This window comes from Hemitrygon akajei, unplaced genomic scaffold, assembly GCF_048418815.1.
Source record: "Hemitrygon akajei unplaced genomic scaffold, sHemAka1.3 Scf000076, whole genome shotgun sequence".
NCBI classification, from domain to species: Eukaryota; Metazoa; Chordata; class Chondrichthyes; order Myliobatiformes; family Dasyatidae; genus Hemitrygon; species Hemitrygon akajei.
This window is the reverse complement of record NW_027331962.1, coordinates 1,225,837-1,244,761: the sequence shown is the minus strand read 5'-3', so window position 1 is coordinate 1,244,761 and position 18,925 is coordinate 1,225,837. Positions and strand designations below refer to the sequence as shown.

At 43.8% G+C, this 18,925-nt stretch overlaps 1 protein-coding gene across 1 annotated transcript; it reads left to right on the top strand.

Moving 5' to 3' along the window:
- Positions 1 to 740: 740 nt before the first annotated feature.
- Positions 741 to 15,198, top strand: LOC140722381 (uncharacterized). The gene is made up of 6 exons (XM_073037134.1): positions 741 to 860; positions 2,258 to 2,354; positions 4,426 to 4,713; positions 6,210 to 6,376; positions 11,990 to 12,161; positions 15,182 to 15,198. Exons 2-6 carry the CDS (start codon positions 2,345 to 2,347, stop codon positions 15,196 to 15,198), a joined length of 654 nt encoding a protein of 217 aa, XP_072893235.1. The 5' UTR covers positions 741 to 860; positions 2,258 to 2,344.
- The last annotated feature ends 3,727 nt before the right edge of the window (positions 15,199 to 18,925 follow it).

Here is an 18,925-nt window from a genome sequence, read left to right as displayed (position 1 = left end):
AACGCAAGAAAAATTAATAATAATTTCGCCTTGTCCGTGGGAGCGTACTGTGAGGCAAAGACGCTCAAGTGCTTAACAATACAGAACTAACGTTGAGCAGCGAATACATAGAAGGTCCATGTACTATAAATTCAAGAGCTTTTCGTTTTCGTTTCTCGAAATATCACTATTAATGCCCCGATAATCACTTTTACTACCTTTTCAGAACACTGTGTGTAGTACCTCCCCCATTATAGGTATGAGCAAGGATGTGATCTGGGCCAAATTGCGCAATTAAGCGTTCAGCATATCACGCATCATCCTGGATAATCCCAGTTCTGATACTGGGTCTTCCACAGTGTCTTTATCCACAGATCCAATCTGATGTACCGAGTTTCCAGCACTTTATAAGAGGACGCAGGAATATGTCATTGGGGTGGGGAAAAAAATCAGCCATGATTGAATGATGGAGGAGACTCGATGGACTGAATCACTTCATTCTGCTCTTATATCGTATCATGACTGAATGATGAGTCCTTCATATCCCGTATCAGGATTTGTGACGTGTGAGGGACAATTACAGATTTGTTCCATGAGATTCTTTTATTTGTCTTCAGCGTTTAAATTTCAGTGAGATTCGCTTTTGAAAAAATTGAGCAGAAATATGTTTCTCTTTGTATTGTTAATGTGCTTCATTATCTCTCTGGTTAAAGTTAGACCTGCGGTGAGAGATTTATTGGAAGAAAAACCCACAGCTGGAAAGAAGCCACGAATGAGAACGAGGGAACGGCGACAAGTGAACCAGCCCGAGGACTGAGAGTACCAACTGAAGAGAACCCTCTGACTCAGAGTTTTCATTGATTCAGTCAGGAGAAAGTTTGGTGAGTCTCATTCACTCGAACACTGGTCCTGTAAACATTGCATATCTTTACAAAGGAAGGTACGAAATAAGTGGAATGCCTTGGTCAGACCCAGTTGCAATCACTCCAGGTCTGGTAATGTGCTTTCAGAAGCCCAGCCCTTTACAGTCACTCATATTCTCTCAGTCTTTGCTCATTTGAAGGTCCTGCATCATCTGAAGAAGCTTTTGGTTAGTTCTGATGTTTCCTTGTTACGTTATAATCAACTTAAAATGAGTTGACAATTTCATCCCTTTATAAGAAGCCCCAAGTGTGTCGTGTTGTAGTGATTGTAGAAATGTGGAGTTACCATAAACTGCAGCAACATGCCCTTGATCCCATTGGCTATTGCAATCTGCAGTGATATACTTACCCTCGAATATATCGTCGCGTAGGCCTCTGCTGAGAACAGACCATTTATAAAGCAAAATATCCCAACTCTGCATTTTATTCAGTCCTCACTAGCACATGTCAACCCTTAATTTACACTGACATACCTTGGCCTCATCAAGTACTTTTCTGCTAATTACATTGTCAGAACCTGTGAACGTGACATTAAGCAGAGGTGGAAATTCAAAGTTATGTTCCCATGGACGTTGTGCATGGGACTTCATCAAAGCCTTTGACAAGGTGTCACGTGGCAGCTTGGTCTCGATGATCAGGTCCAATGCTGTCCAGAGAGAGCAAATTGGATGTATTCAAAATTAGCTTCAAGGTAGCAAGCAAAGAGTGCTGGTTGAAGGTTTCTCCTCGCAATGGAGGCGAGTAATTAGCGATGTACCGTGAGGCTATAAATTGGGACCTTTGATATTCGTTATTTCATAGCAATGATTTGGATGCGATTACACAAGGATTACTTGACTGATAATTTCGCAGAATGCACAACATTAGTAGTTGCTGTTCACAGAGAAGATTATCGTAGCATCTAGGGGATCTAAATGGACAGGGACTGGTAAAGAGATTGCAACCCCAATCTGATCAGCAGCGGATTCATGCAGATGTTGGGGATAATGTGGAGGAAACAGCCAGAGGAAGTGGATGAGGCAGGTGCAGTTGCATAATTCAAAAAGCAGTTGGGGTGTGTAGATGGAGTGAAGAGGCCAGAAGGGAGATGGCCCCATCACAGGAAATTGTGACCATCTCAGTGGGCACTGTGGTTGGCATTGTCTCATTGGGTTGAACGCTCTGAATTTGGATTTTATTGCTCTGTGGCTCTGTCAGTAGATGCGCCAGGTATCAGTGGACAGATATGGTGTGGAAGTGGTTACTAACAGGGAATGTTTGGTCCCCATGCCAAATGCTACCGGGAATGGAAATACTGTATCATATGCAAAGTAGTCGTACTCTCTGACTCACTGTCTGCTTGTTGTGAAATTTAGAGCCTCCCCAGCAGGTGGAGCTGTCCTGCAGAGCGACCAAAGTGTAAACAAGACGACGACAATCAACAATCGCCAGTCAGAATCAGAATGGACAAAGGTATGATCTCAGGGATCTTTGAATTAAACTTTTATCGCGTTTGTACACAATAGTTCAGATGAAAAAACTGACAGGTGTTAACAGTGCATAGAGAAGTTTCATCCAGCAGTGTCATTTATCCCACTGGTAAAGCGGCCTTGAGTAATTGATCAACCCAACAGTTCCAGCGCAGGGACCTGACACCAGTAATGGTCGAATCACTCCGCTCACCATACAAAGCTTCAGCTGAGTGAAAGGAGCAGGGGCTCCTGAATCAGGTGGTCGTGAGTGAAACACAGACAGGAATGTGACAGCGATCTTGTGGTTTATGTGAATGTTCAGGGTCAGGGTCCGTTTCACCTCCAGACAGGCCCTGAGGAGTAAGACATCTTCAACTTTCATTTATAAAATTCAGAAGCAGATGATAGGAGCATTTCCGGGATTTCCGAGGTTCTATGATAACACAGCATTTCAGGTTTTGGAAGGAAAGCTACCAACTCCCCCCTGGTTTTTCTTGCCTGCTACGCAAAGGAGGAGGGGTGCCACCGAAATCTGTTTTCTGTAGCGGAGCGGAGATCATTGCCGGTGCTGGGAATGGCTGAGGATCAGGAGGCAGCTCATTGTAGATACACTTGTGATCTGCTTCGGAGTTTTAACACCCCAGTGAATGTCTGGGCTGTGGAGAAATGGTGAACCTGAGTTTCTAAATATTTCCCTCTTGATATGATCTTCCACATGAATTTAAATTCCCAGGATCTTGGCTGGGAAACCCGGCATAATCAATGACCAAATGTCTCTGTCACCTGTAGACAATGTGATTGTGCTCAAATCTGAGATTCCAGATGGAATAAAAACGATGCTCCAGCCTGGAAACGGGTCCTTCGGCCCATATAATTCATGCTGATCTAAATGTCCCATTTTCCTGCAGTTTTCCCAAATTTCCCTAGTAAACTTCTTCTCCCCTTTTTCCTGCCCACATGTTCTCAATTTTGTAATTTTATTTGTGTTTGCGGCCTCCTCCGGATGCATGTAATTTATACCCATCAGCCACCACGTGAAAAAATGCCCCTTTGGTCCCTTTTAAATCTCTGCCCTCGAGTCTCAGACTCCCTTACCCGGGGAAAAAGACTGTGACCATCTATCCTATCTGCACCCCTGATTACTGTGTGTGTGTGTGTGTGTGTGTGTGTGTGTGTGTGTGTGTGTGTGTGTGTGTGTGTGTGTGTGTGTGTGTGTGTGTGTGTGTGTGTGTGTGTGTGTGTGTGTGTGTGTGTGTGGTCACCCTTCAAGCTCCTGAGCTCCAGGGCAAGCTGTCCCAGCCCAACCATATAACACAAAAAACAACACCCTAGCCCAGTACTGTAGTGTTCATTCTTCACTTCACACTTTCCAGCTTCATCACCTCCATCCTACAGATTAGCAACTGCAACTACACACAAAGCTCTATAACCAAGACTTTGCCAATGACATGCATAGTTGTTACATGATGATCAGCAGGTGGAGGATAAGAAGGGAACCAGGGGAGCGGTCAGCATAGATCTCAAGGGAATGGTCAGCCTGCGACCCAGGGGACCGGACGACGTGCATCTCAAGGGAATGGTCAGTCTGTGACCAAGGGGACTGGAGAAAGCAACTCCAGTCCCCTTGTCCAGTCTCCAGCCCCTCGTGTGACAAAGCAACTGGAGAATGTGTGATCCAGCAGACTGGACCACGTGTAATCCCGTTGCTGGTCTTTGTATGACACAGACTACTGGACAGTTAGTGACCGAGGGAGATTTTAGCTTGTGGAAGATAATCACAGTGATATTTCCCAGAATCACCGGACACCGGTGCATTATGATCCTGTGGTCATCCGTGCGTTCAACTGCTGTGATTAGTATTACCGTGCTTATCGTGCTATTTTACTGGGAGTAAATGTGTCCAGTCACCGGCTTATCGGGATCGTCACCTGACAGGGTGTACGGGTCACATTAACCAGCACAGTTCCACTCCAAATCTGGTCAGCCAGAGTCTCGGCTCCATTGCAGTCTGAATCAGTTTTGCTCAGATCTAAATCATACTTGTATAACCTGCAATTCATCACTTATTTCAGGTGGGAAATTGAAACGAGCAGCGAAACGACTGAAGAGGTTTTTACCAGGCGGATCATCGAGGGAAGATGATCTGGACACGGGAAGCAAGGTACCAAAGCTCGGTCAGATTGACAGCGATGTCCCAATGGAATGCGGTCCGGCCGCAGAGGAGGAGGAGAAAATTCAGCCCGGAGACAGTGACGTCAGAGACACCGATCAGGACCCTGGAACCAGCACAAGTGAGGCGACTGCCTGTCGGCTCGGAAGCTCATTGAACACAGAATTGTCAAGTCCCCAAGAAGGAGCGGGTGAGTGAAATATGAGCGTGATGTGCTCACAGAATGCGGCAGGGTGGAGGGTAAAGGTGAGGCCTTGTTGGAGGGTTGGTCAGAGGAGAGGGAAAATGTGTGGGTGTGGTACATGTGGTGCACTGGGCAGCCGTTACCCCACTACAGGAAATGTACTACCTGCTCTGAGGATTTCCAGGATGTGAATTGGAGGAAATGCAGCTGTCCAGATGAGGAAAGTGTTTCCGGGATGTGTATCAGGGGAAATGTATTCGCCAGGATGGAGAGAGTATCTCTGGGAAGCGAATATTACCAACAGTTCCAACATTTATGCCCATCCAAAATTGAAATAGGTGAATGGGTCGGATGGGGGATGGACTGGTTTATATTAAATGTGGTCCTTCTATTACGTAATGCCTAGAACATTGTTGGGTAGGCTTTAAGGCAAGTGTTAGATTCAAGTCAAGTCAAGTCACTTTTTTATTGCCATTTCGACCATAACTGCTGATACAGTACATAGTAAAAATGAGTCGCTTTTCAGGACCATGGTGTTGTATGACACATTACAAAAACTAGACTGAACTACGTAAAAAACAACAGAGGAAAAGAAAAAAAAAAACACACAACAACTACACTAAACTACACACCTATCTAGGACTGCATAAAGTGCACAAAACAGTGCAGACATTACAATAAATAATATACGTGACAATAGGGCAGTAAGGTGTCAGGCCAGGCGCTGGGTATTGAGGAGTCTGATAGCTTGGGGGAAGAAACTGTTACATAGTCTGTCCGTGAGAGCCCGAATGCTTCGGTGCATTTTCCCAGATGGAAGGAGGGAGAAGAGATTGTATGAGGGGTGCATGGATCCTTTATAATGCTGTTGGCTTTACGGATGCAGCGTGTGGTGTAAATATCCGTAATGGCGGGAAGAGAGACCCCGATGGTCTTCTCAGCTGACCTCACTATATGCTGCAGAGTCTTGCGATCTGAGATGGTGCAATTTCCGAACCAGGCAGTGATGCAGCTGCTCAGGATGCTCTCAATACAACCACCTTAGAATGTGATGAGGATGGGGGGTGGGAGATGGACTTTCCTCAGCCTTCACAGAAAGTAGAGACGCTGCTGGGCTTTCTTTGCTGTGGAGCTGGTGTTGAGGGACCAGGTGAGATTCTCCGCTAGATGAACACCAAGAAATTTGTTTTGTTCACATTCAGAGACAGGCTGCTGGCTCTGCACCAGTCCGTTAGCTGCTGCACTTCCTCTCTGTAAGCTGACTCGTCGTTCTTGCTGTGTGTTGCAGCACAGTCGTGGGTCAGCAGAGTGAACAGCAGTGGTCTGTGCACACAGCCGTAGGGGGACTCCGTGCTCAGTGTGATGGTATTGGAGATGGAGAATTAATCCAGTTTTGTATCTGTAGGCAGGTTCAAGACACGGTTTTTTGTTGAGTTGGGTGAGAGCGGTGGAGACGAGGGATATCTGAGTTCAAGCCAACATTTTCCTTTTTATATTCACAGAGCCAGAGTTTACAATCTCCGACCTCCTGGCACAGGGGGAGGAATATCGACTGTACCAACTGACAAAGTTCTACGGGGACAGACTCAAACAAGCAATTGAAGAAAAGGTTGAGAGACTGGGTTGGATGTTGACAAAGGAGGGACATTTCAGTAGAGAAGAAAATGAGGTGAGTGCAGTTCGTGTATTGTCACTGATCTGCTGGTATCAGCGGGAATAGTGATCAACATTAATCTCCTGCACGTTTTAGGAGATCGACTTGGGAATGGAGACTTTGATCTCTGACTCGTCTCTCGCAGATCTGGTTTCAGTTTTTAAGGTGGGGAGCACTGGGAACTGCAGGTTTAGCATCACCTTTTCTTGTATCACCTGCTGTATTTATCAGTGTGAAGTAAGAGCAGTGGCTGCATATCTGGACTTCCAAAAGGCATTCGGTCTGAAACTAATTTCAAATCTTGGCTGAACCGTCGGGTAGCTTCATGTCATCTCATTAATCCAGGATGAGCATTAAACTGTCAATTGGGCCAACCGGCTTCACTGCGGTACCTGAGGCAGGGAAACCAGCTAACCACAGCTTGTCTCGGTTCCGTGAGTTCCCAAACAATGTGTGGCTGACTTGTCATAGTCACAGCAATGTACAGTACAGAAACAGGCCTTTTGGCCCATCTATTCCATGCCAGACTACAGAATCTACTTATTCCCATTGACCTGCACCGGGCCATGGCGCTCTATACGCTCATTACGCATGCATCTATTCAGAATTCTCTTAACCACTTGCACTACTTGCCCTGCTAGCTAGTTTCGCACTCTCACCACCCTCTGAGTAAACCGGTTTCACTTTTGTACCCTTTGAACTTTTCACCTTTCACCCTTTAGTGATAACCTCTTGTTGTAGTACCTCTTTACCTCAGTACAAAATGCCTGCTTGCATTTATCCTATCTATATCCCAATGTAATTGTGTACACTTCTATCAAATCTCTGCTCAGTCTTTCATGTTCCAATGAATAAAGTCCTAATCAGTTCACTCTTTTCTTATAACTTAGGTCTTCCAGTCCAGGTAACATCCTTGTAATGTTTTTTTTTCTGTACTCTTTCAAACTTATTTCCATCTGTCCTGCAGGCAGGTGTGCAGAACTGCACATAATATCCAAATTAGGCCTCTCCAACGTCTTATACAACATCATATCGTACACGATATTTTCAATTACCAAGGATAATGCGCTAAGAAACTTACTTTCAGAGCCTATCAACATTTGCTGCCACTTTCAATGGCTTTCACTTTCAATTCCCAGGTCACGTTGTTCTACCGGTCGCTGTGTAAGATCTACCCTGATTGGTCCATCCAAAGTGCAACATCTTGCAACTGTCTGCATTAAATTGCATCGGCCCCTTTTAAGTCCATTCTCCGGTTGGTCCAGACCTCACTGCAAGCTCTTGTAATCTACCTCTTTGTCAACTGCTCCTTCCCAATGTTGGAGTCATCAGCAAATTTGCTGATGCTCTTAACCGTAATTTCATCCAGATCATTGATATAGATGACAAACAACAACAGGCACAGCACCGATTCCCGTGACACTGCTCGAGATACAGGCGCCAATCAGAAATGCAACAGTCTATAGTGGCACTCCAGATTCTTTCCAAAAAGTTAGTGTCTAATCCAGTTTACTACTTTATCTTGAATGCTAAGCAACTGAATCTTCTAGACCGACCTCCTATATGGGACCTTGTCAAATACCGTGCTGAAGTCCATGTAGACAATATCCACAACCTTGCCTTCATCAACTTTCCTGGTAACTTCCTCGAAAAACTCTGAGATTGAATAGATGTGAAAGATCACGCACAAAGCTGATATCTTATGACCACAAACATCAATAGTTTGATCTAAAAGGTCAGAAGGAAGCACAAAACATAAAATAAATCTGGTGACTAGCTGATATCTCATGATCCCAAAAAATCAACAGGTTGTCCTGAAAGGGAAGAAGATCAACAGGATTTCCTGAAAGGGAAGGGACAAACAAAAAAAAAAAATCTGCTAACTTGCTGAATATCTGACTAATGAGAGACAGGGACACACCATTTCAGGTCACTCTCCTTGGAGCTCACAAACAGTGATTGTCTTGTCCTAGATCTGACCTATTCAGCCATGAGTGGTATTAGAAAATCAAGTGTGTTACACCCGTGAGTAACTCTGTTCTCGTTGGGATTCATTGGCGCTGTCTGTAATGAATCACACAGGCATTATCCAAAGGCAAGAGGTAATCTGTAAATATGATGCTGATCTATAAATTCATCATCTGGAGACGACTGCTTTACTGGTTAAATTTCTTTCACAACTGTAACTCCTCAGACCTGGTAGCAGTGAAACTGAGGGATTATTTTACAGTGCAGTGGGCCATCAGGGAATTAGGCTGATTTATTTCATAATTGTTGTCCATTATTCCCTACTGATATCTGTTCTAGGAGATCAATCATTCAAATCCGGGACACAGAACATAGAACAGTACAGCACAGTACAGGCCCTTCGGCCCACAATGTTGTGCTTACCCTTAAACGCTGCCTCTCTTATTTCTCAGAGCAATGTCCTAAGTCCATCCATATCAGTTACCTTAATTCCATCATAGGTGTATGTTGCTTGAAGACTATTCAATGATTAATTCATAATTCCTCAGTTAATCCGGAAGCCCATGCCTGCATTCAGGAAGTCATTACCATTTTACGGTATCAGTGCCAGGCAGTAACCATTTCCATTATGAGATAGCCGCACTGACATTTCTTAATCTTCTTTTGTCTTTACACAACATAAGACCATAAGGCATCAGAACACAATTGGCCATTAGGCCCATCGATTCTGCTCTGCCATTATATCATGGGTGATTTACTATCCCTCTCAACCCCATTCTCCTGCCTTCTCCCAGTGAACTTTGCTGACCTGACTAGTCAAGAAGGTACCAACCTCTGATTTAAATATACCCAATGACCTGGTCTCCGCAGCTGTCAGTTCCAATGGATTCTGCAGTTTCACTACTCCTAGGCTAAATAATCTGCTCATTTCTGTTCCAAATGGATGTCCCTCTAATCTGAGGCTGTTCCGTCTGGTTCTAGACTCTCCCACGTAAAAGCAACCTCTCCACATCCTCTCAATGTCTTTCGATATTCCACAGGTTACAATTAGATTCCCCCTCATCCTTCCACACTCCGGCCAGTACAGGTGCATCCAGGATCCATTCCCATCAAAATCTGGTTTAATATCACTGGTTCTGTTAGTTTAGATTCCTCTCTGGATTTTTCACAATGCCATCACATATTTTCTCTGATCAGGGGATCAAAATATGCCAGTGCGGTCTGGCCATTGCTTGTTCTTATATTCTGATCCTCTCGAAATGAATGCTGGCATTGTATTTGCCTTTCCGAACACCGACTCAAACTGCACAGAATCCTGCACCAGGTCTCCAGAGACTCTTTACAACTCCGATTTCTGAATTTTCTCCCAGATTCAAAAATAGTCTACGTCTTCTTTATTCCTGCTAAAGTATATGGCCACGTACCTCACTATACTACATTCCAATTGCCACTGATGTGTCCATTTTTTCATCGGTCCATGTCCTCCCGCGAATTCCCTGCTTCCTCAACACTTCCCCTCCCTCCCCATATCTTCGTAACGCCCACAATAATGGCCATAAAGCCTACAAATCATTGACATAACGGAAAAAGAAACTGTCCCAAAACCAACCACTGCATAACACCACTGGTCACCAACATTCGACCAGAGAAAGCCCTATTTGTTCCCGCTCTGTGCTTCCTGGCAGTCAGACAAATCTGTCTGGAGAAAATCTTGGATCCTCTATCCATGCCAGTGCCTTTCTTGTCCTACTGTCAGCCCTTGTTAACCGGCGTCATGTGGGACACCTGGTCAAAGGTCCTCGGGAAGTCCAAGTAAACAATTTGCACTGACTCTCTGTTGTCGACCCAGCATATGCTATTCTCTCAAAAAATTCCAACAGTTCTGTCAGGCAAGATTCCCTTCCATGGATGTTGGCCTTTTTCCTATCATGTGCGTCCAAATACTCCGAAACCTAATTATCGACTGCTGACATCTTCCCAAACACTGATCAGACTAACTGGCCTATAGTTTAAAATGATCAGTCCTCCGGAACCATTCCAAAATCTAGTGATTCTTGAGCGATCATTACTAATGTCTCCACAATCTCTTCAGCCTCCTCCTTCAGAAGCAATCGGGTGAGTTGATCTGGACTCATCTATCTTCAGAACTTTCAGCTTACCAAGCGCCTTCTCCGCAATAATTGCAAATACACTCACTTCTGCCACCGGACATTCTCAAATATCTGGCACATTCTAGTGTTTTTACAGTGAGGACTGATGCAAAATGCCGACTAATACCTTCCGGCATTTCCTTGTCCCCTGACAGGACCTCTCCACTGTCATTTCCCTGTGGTCCAATATCCACTCTCCTCTCTTTCAATTTTCATATATCAGACGGACGTTTTGGTAAGCTATTTTACATCATTCTCTAGCCTACCTTCATATTTCATATTTTCTCTATTTACGGTTTTTGAATTGTCTTCTGTTGATTTCTAAAAACATCCCAGTCCTCCAGCTTTCTACTATATTTTGTAATATTCTGTGCCCTCTCCTTTGCTTTTGTGCTGCTTTGACTACCTCGTCAGCCACGGTTGATCATCCTCCCTTTAGAATAATTCTTCATCATTGTGATCATTTGTCCTGCACCTTCTGAAATGCTCCGAGAAACTGCAGCCATCCCTGCTCTGCTATTGTCCCTGTTAGTGTCATTTTTGAATTTATTATTGCCCAGTTCCTCTCTCATGCCGAGGTAATTCCTTTATTCTACTGTAGCACTGATACCTCTAACTTTACTTTCTCCCTTTCAACCTGCTGGCTGAATTCTGCTATTTTATGATCACTGCCTCTTAAGGGTTTATTTAGCTGAAGCTCCCTAATCAAATCTGGTTCAATGCACAACACAGAATCCAGATCTGCCTTTCCTATAGTGGGCTCAACCACAGGCTTCTCTCAAAAGCCATCTCATAGGCATTCTATAAATTCCCTCACTTGGGATTCAGCACCGACCTGATTTTCCAAAGCTACCTGGATATTGAAACTCTCCGTGACAATTTTAGCATTGACCTTTTTCCATGCCTCTCCTCACTCCCGTTGTAATTTGTAGCCCACATCCTGGCTACTGTTAACATGCCTGTATATAATTTCCATCAGGGTCATTTTACCTGTGCAGTTTCTTAACATCCACATCGTCTAATCCGACATCACCTCTTTCTCAGGACTTTTCATTTTTAATGACAGCAGTTTCGACCCAACACTTTCACCTACCTGCGTATCCTTTCGATACAATATTTATCCTTGGATTTAAGCACCCAACTATAAACTTTTGTCAGCCACGATTCAGTAATGCCCGCCATCCATTTGTTTTTGCTCTCTCTCTCTCGCCTCTCTCTCGTTCTTGTTGTCACATCTTGTTGATGTAATGCTGCACATTGACAGATCGAGGAAAGTAATCACATTGCATCTACTGCAGGGTGTCAGTAAATCCTTATTCTTACACACTATTGATTTAGAATTTCCTTCAGTTACTGTTTCTCTGTTAATGACTGAACCCAGAGAGGATGAGGCAACAGCCCAGTGACTGCATTTGTTCTGAAGATACTGGGGCCATGAACAGATATTTTCCTGCACATTCTCCATGTCTGTCTGTCTGCTCCACAATAAATTCATTGTTTCCTTTTGCAGAAAGTCACTGAGCTGACAGAGAAGGGAAACCGGGCAGAGAGTTCCAGACTCTTCCTCAGTTTGGTGATGGACAAAGGCTTCCAGGCCCGGAGGGCGATGTGGGAATCCTTTGTGACATGGAGGACTGAATTACCGAAGTTGGACAGAATACTGAGGGAAATACAGGAACACGGTATGTTAAAAACACGCACTAAACACAAAGGCACATTCAGATAAACATTTCAGTTATTTTAATTATTTTAGCTCTGTTTCCATGGATTTTTTTAAATATTTAAACAGGTCCTGATCCACAGGAATACATGAACATCGCCCAAGGTTTATCGGAATTACCCACTCAGCTGATCGGTGAGTGATGAAACGCACAGTTCAAACCACATCTCAACTGTTAGTCTGTGACTTGGCAAAACCTGGGAATCAAAATTCGCCATTAATCATTCGCTGATTTCTGGATTCAAGTAACAATTCAAAGAATCTCTGTTTGCAGCCTGAATATTCTACAATATATTTTTCTATTAATCCAGCTGTTGGTTCTGATGAAGCCTTCACTCCAGGTCCTAACGCTCTGGGAATCCCCGCACACCCCAGGCAGGCTCCTGATACACTGTATGACCCAGTCCAGGTGACTTTTCTATCTTCAAACCTTTCATCTTCCAAGCCCCTTTTCCTTTGTAATAGCACTACACGCAATTCTGTTTGCTGATGTTCTTTACCTTTTGGAATTCTGCCAGTGACTTGCACAGAGTTTGTCTGGCATTTCCTTTTCACCCGTTACTGCAGCTGCAACAACAGTTTCTAGTGGTCCGATATAGACCCTCTCCCTTTTTTTCACTCTTTATATATCTGGGAAAGAAAAAAAAAGCTTTGGTATCCTTTCTTATATTATTGACCATCTCCTTGCATTTCCTGCACATTCATGTATAACTAAGAGCATCTATAACATAGTTGCCTGCGACATGACCCTAGTCACTAGACTCTAGACACTAGAATACTACAGCACAGTACAGGCTCTTCCGCCCTGGATGTTGTGCCGACCCATGTATTCCTTTAAAAAGAGTACTAAACCCACAGTACCACGTGACCCTCTATTTTTCTTTCATCCATGTGCCTGTCCAAGAGGTTCTTAAATACCTTTAATGTTTTAGCCTCCACCACCAATCCTGGCAAGTTGTTCCAGGCACCCACAACCCTTTGTAAATAAACTTACCCCTGATGTCTCCCCTAAACTTCCCTCCCTTAACTTTGTACATATGCCCTCTATTGTTTGCTATTGGTGCTCTGGGAAACAGGTTCTAGCAATCCACCCTATCTATGCCTCTCATAATTTTTTAGACCTCTATCAAGTGCCCTCTCATCCTTCTACGCTCCAAAGAGAAAAGTCCCAGCTCTGCTAACCTTGCTTCACATGACTTGTTCTCCAAACCAGGCAACATCCTGGTAAATCTCCTCTGTACCCTCCCCATAGCTTCCACATCCTTCCTATAATGAGCTGACCGGAATTGAACGCAATACTCTAAGTGCGGTCTCACCAGAGATTTGTAGATTTGCAACTTGGCCTCTCTACACTTGAACTCAATCCCCCTATTCATGAAGCCTAGCATCCCATAGCCCTTCTTAACAATCCTATCATCCCGTGCAGCGACCTTAAGGGATGTATGGATTTGAACCCCAAGGTCCCTCTGTTTATCCACACTCTAAAGTAACCAACGATTAAACTTGTACTCAACATTCTGGTTTGTCCTTCCAAAATGCATCACCTCACACTTATCCGGATTGAACCCTATCTGCCACTTTTCTGCCCAAATCTGCACCCTGTCTATAGCCTCTTGTAACCTTCGACAACCTACAGCTCCATCCACAACTCCTCCAATCTTCATGTCATCCACAAATTCACTCACCCATTCTTCCACCTCTACATCCCGGTCATTTATAAAAATCACAAATAGCAGGGGTCCCAGGACAGATCCCTGCAGCACTCCACTATCCTTCCACTACTACCCTCTGCTCTCTTCCTGTGAGCCAATTATTTATTCAAACAGCCAACGTTCCACTTATCCCATGCCTCATGATTTTCTGGATGAGTCTCTCGTGAGGGACCTTGTCAAATGCCTTGCTAAAATCCATGTAGACCACATCTACTACCGTACCTTCATCAATTGCTTTTTTTACCTCTTCAAAAACTCAATTAGCCTCGTGAGGCACGACCTTCCCTTCACAAAGCCATGTTGACTCAGGTAGTAAATTCCAGGCACCCACAACTCTGTTAAAAAACTACCCACAATTGCTGTAAATTTACCCCATCTCACCTTAACCAAATGCGCTCTGGTATTAGACACCAGTCATATGAAAAAAATAAACAAAATACAGGCTGCCAACCCAGACTCATATCACTCAAACTTGTACACCTCAGTCAGATCTCTATTCTAACTCCAGAAAAAAACAAACCAAGTTTATCAAACCTCTACTTGTAGCACATGCCACCGAACCCAGGCAACATCCTGATGAACCTGTTCTGCACCATCTCCAATCCTTCCAAGAGCTGGACAATCAGAAGTGAACACAATACTCCAGATGCTCCCTAAAACCATAACACCTAGGAGCAGAATTAAGCCATTCGGCTCAGTGAATTTGCTCTTCAATTCCTCTCTACCCCATTATCGAAGTAAACGTTGACGCTCTTCCTAATCAGGAACATATCGACCTGCATTTTAAATATATCCAATGAAGTGTCTTCCTCAGCCGTCTATGACAATAATTTCACAGATTCACCATCCGCCAGCCAAGAAATTTCTCCCAGTTTGTGTCCCCGGCAGCCAGGACAGTTCCCCACAGTTCTCAAGCATGTTAATATTCTGTATGAGCCTCCCATGTGGGACTTTGTCAAACACTCTAGCAATATACAAGTAGACAATATCCATGTGTAAGTTCACCCGTCACCTTTGTCACCTCCTGGAGGAACTCAATCAAGCTGGCAAGACACAAACCCGACGCAAAGCCTTGCTACTGAACCCTAACCCACCTCATACATCCTCTCTGTCATACTCCCATGGGGCAGAACATATAAAAGGCTGAAGGTATGTACCACCAGCCTCAACGACAGCTTTTTTCTGCATTTATAAGACTACTAAATGGTCACCTACTATGTTATTATTGGCTCTTAATAATAATAAGACAATTTTATATCTAAAATTATAGCATCGTACATCTCGTAACTAATAAAAACTCAGATAACAACTTAGATAACCACAATATACTCACAGGAGAGCAGACAGAATACAATTCGGGTTTGAACAACAGGTAACAGATCATTCTATTTCAAACGCTGTGGAAAGCAGAAAACTTTCAGTGTTATATTGTCAATCAAAAAAAAAAACCATCTGATTCTGTTCCTCGTGTGTTTTAGAGAAGTTCCAAATATATATAAAATTCATACAATACTTGTGAAATTTCTACAACTGGTGAAACATTCGCGTAAAATAATCGTCCTATTAACAACCACTGAGGAACAACGACCACTATCAAAATAAATGGATTTTCCAGAGCGACTCACTAAGCCCACTATGGTTTTGTCTAGCTTTAAGCCCACTCATAATTTACTGAAACAGATAAAAATCAGGTATCTAATCAGAAAAAAATACGAATTATACCTTGACACAGCTATACATTGAGGATTTGAAATTATTTGCTCTTGCAGCAGTAAAGCTGAAACAAACAATTCAAATACTGGAACTAATTTCCAAATATATAAGCATGAACTTCAGACTAGGAAAGTACAGAACATGATTAAACATAAAGAAAGGTGCAATAGAGCCGGTAGAATATCAAACAGAGCATCGGGATGAAATGCAACAGAATATGAAACGTATATTTAGGATATCAATAAGCAAAGAAAATAGATAATAGTGTGATAAAGGAAAACCTTCCAACAAAATTTACTTCAAGGCTGAAGAAAATCTGAATTTACTGCAAGGTTGAACAAACTTTGAATTTACATCAAGGATCAAGAAAAATCTGCCAAACAGAACTGAACAGTAAAAATATAACGAAGGTAGTAAACACTCACTGTGCCCATATTGACGTATAATTTTGGTAAAATATCCTGGTCTGAAAAAGATCTGGAAAATATGCAAAAAAAAAAGAATTTAAATAGCAATTTCTGGAAAACACCATGTGCACTGGAGTGCACTTGGATTGATATGAATGAGGACAGTATGAGGATGATGAATAACAGATCTAAAAAAATGAGACAACAGCCAGATAAAAATTTTCAGGATCAGGGTTAATATCATGGACACATGTCGTGAAAATTGTTTTTCTGCGCCAGCAGCACGATTACAGTAAAGTGTGTGCAGTGAGTCTGTATTTATGTATACAATTGTGGAAATAGAATTGTATCAGCGTGAATTAATCAGTCTGATGGCCTGGTGGAAGAAACTGTCACGGAGCCTGTTGGTCCTGGCTTTTAAACTGCGGTACCGTTTCCCGGATGGTAGCAGCTGGGACAGTTTGTGCTTGGTGAGACTTGGGTCCAGAATGATCCTTCGGGCACTTTTTACCCCCTATCTCTGAAATGACCTGAATAGTAGGAGGTTCACATCTACAGATGCACTGGGCTGTCCGCACCACTCTCTGCAGAGTCCTGCGATTGAGAGAAGTACAGTTCCCATACCAGGCAGTGATCTAGCCTGTCAGGATGCACAAAATTGTGCCCCTATAGAAAACCGTTAGCATTTAGAGGCCCATCCCAAATGTTCTCAACCATCTCAACCATCTGTTTTTCTGTTTTTTTGTTCAGACTAGAGAATATGCCAGGCAGGATGTCGGAATGCTCCTCTTGCAGGATGTGGGAAATCAGGGAGACATCCAGTGTCCCTGACAACGATCCCTGCAAGAAGTGCATCCAGCTGCAGCTCCTAACAGACCGCATTAGGGAACTGGAGCAGGAGCAGGATGACCTCCGGATCATTCGGGAGACTGAGCAGTTTATAGAGGGTAGCTTCCGGGAGGTAGTTACTCCTAAGGAACAGGGCACAGGTAATTGGGTTACCGTCAGGCGAGTGAAGGGGAAAGGGCAGTTAATGCAGAGTTCTTCTGTGGCCATTCCCCTCCAAAATAGGTATACCAATTTGGATACTGTTGAGGGGGGTGGGGGAGGATGGCTTACCTGGGACAAGCTGCGGCAGCCGGATCTCTGGCACTCAGTCTGGTTCTGCAGTGCAGAACGGAGGGAGGAGGAAGAGGAGAGCGGTAGTGATAGGGGACTCCATAGTCAGGGGTACAGACAGGAGATACTGTGGTCGTGACAGAGACTCCCGGATGGTTTGTTGCCTCCCGGGTGCCAGGGTCAGGAATGTCTCTGATCGCCTGCACAGCATTCTGAGGTGGGAGGGTGATCAGCCAGATGTCGTGGTACACATCGGTACCAATGACATAGGTAGAAAGAGTCAGGATGTCCTGAAGAGTGAGTACAGAGAGCTTGGTAGGAAGTTGAAAAACAGGACATAGAGGGTAGTAATCTCCGGATTGCTGCCTGTGCCACGTGCCAGTGAGGGTAAGAGTGCGATGCTCTGGCAGATGAAAACTTGGCTGAGAAACTGGTGGAGGGGGCAGGGTTTCAGATTTCTAGATCATCGGGACCTCTTCAGGGGCAGGTGGGACCTGTACAAGAGAGACGGGTTACACCTGAACTACAAGGGGACCAATATATTTGCAGGGAGGTTTGCTACTGTTATTGGGGAGGGTTTAAACTAGATGGGAACCAGAGTGCCAGAGCAGATAGTGGAAGGGGGGTAAAAATAAATTATGTTGGTAGTTCATGCAAAGTCACAAATAGCAAGGTTGTGTGTGCTGGTAATAATCTTCTGAGGTGTGTATATTTCAAAGCGTGGAGTATTGTGGGAAAGGCAGGCGAGCTGAGGGCCTGGATTGACACATGGAATTATGACATCATAGCCATTACTGAAACTTGGCTACAGGAGGGGCAGGACTGGCAGCTCAATGTTCCAGGGTTCCGATGTTTCAGACGTGATAGAGACAAAGGGACGAAGGGTGGCTGGTGGCTTTGCTAGTCAGGGAAAATATTACAGCAATGCTTCGGCAGAACAGATTAGATGGCTTGTCTACTGAGGCCATATGGGTGGAGCTGAGAAACAGGAAGGTATGACCACATTAATAGGGTTGTATTATGGACTACCCAATAGTCAGCGAGAATTGGAGGAGCAAATCTGCAAAGAGATAACAGACAACTGCAGGAGACAGAAATCTGTGATTGTAGAGGATTTTAATTTTCCACACATTGATAGGGACTCCCATACTTTTAAACGTCTAGATGGGTTAGAGTTTGTAAAATGTGTTCAGGAAAGTTTTCTAAATCAATATATAGATGTACCAACTAGGGAGGATGCAATATTAGATCTCCTATTAGGTAATGAGTTAGGGCAGGTGACGGAAGTGTGTGTAGGGGAACACTTTGGTTCCAGTGATCATAACATCATTAGTTTCAACTTGATCATGGATAAAGATAGATCTGGTCCTCGGGTTGACGTTCTAAACCTGAAAAGGGCCAAATTTGAAGAAATGAGAAGGGATCCAAAAATCGTAGATTGGGACAGGTTGTTCTCTGGCAAGGATGTGATTGGTAAGTGGGAGACCTTCAAAGGAGAAATTTTGAGAGTGCAGAGTTTGTATGTTCCTGTCAGGGTTAAAGGCAAAATGAATAAGAATAAGGAGCCTTGGCTATCGAGGGACATTGGAACTCTGGTAAAGAAGAAGAGAGAGATATATAACATGTATAGCAACAGGGAGGAAATAAGATGCTTGAGGAGTATAAAAAGAGTAAGAAAATACTTAAGAAAGAAATCAGGAGGGCTAAAAGAAGACATGAGGTTGCTTTGGCAGTCAGGGTGAACAATAATTTTAAGAGCTTCTACAGGTATGTTA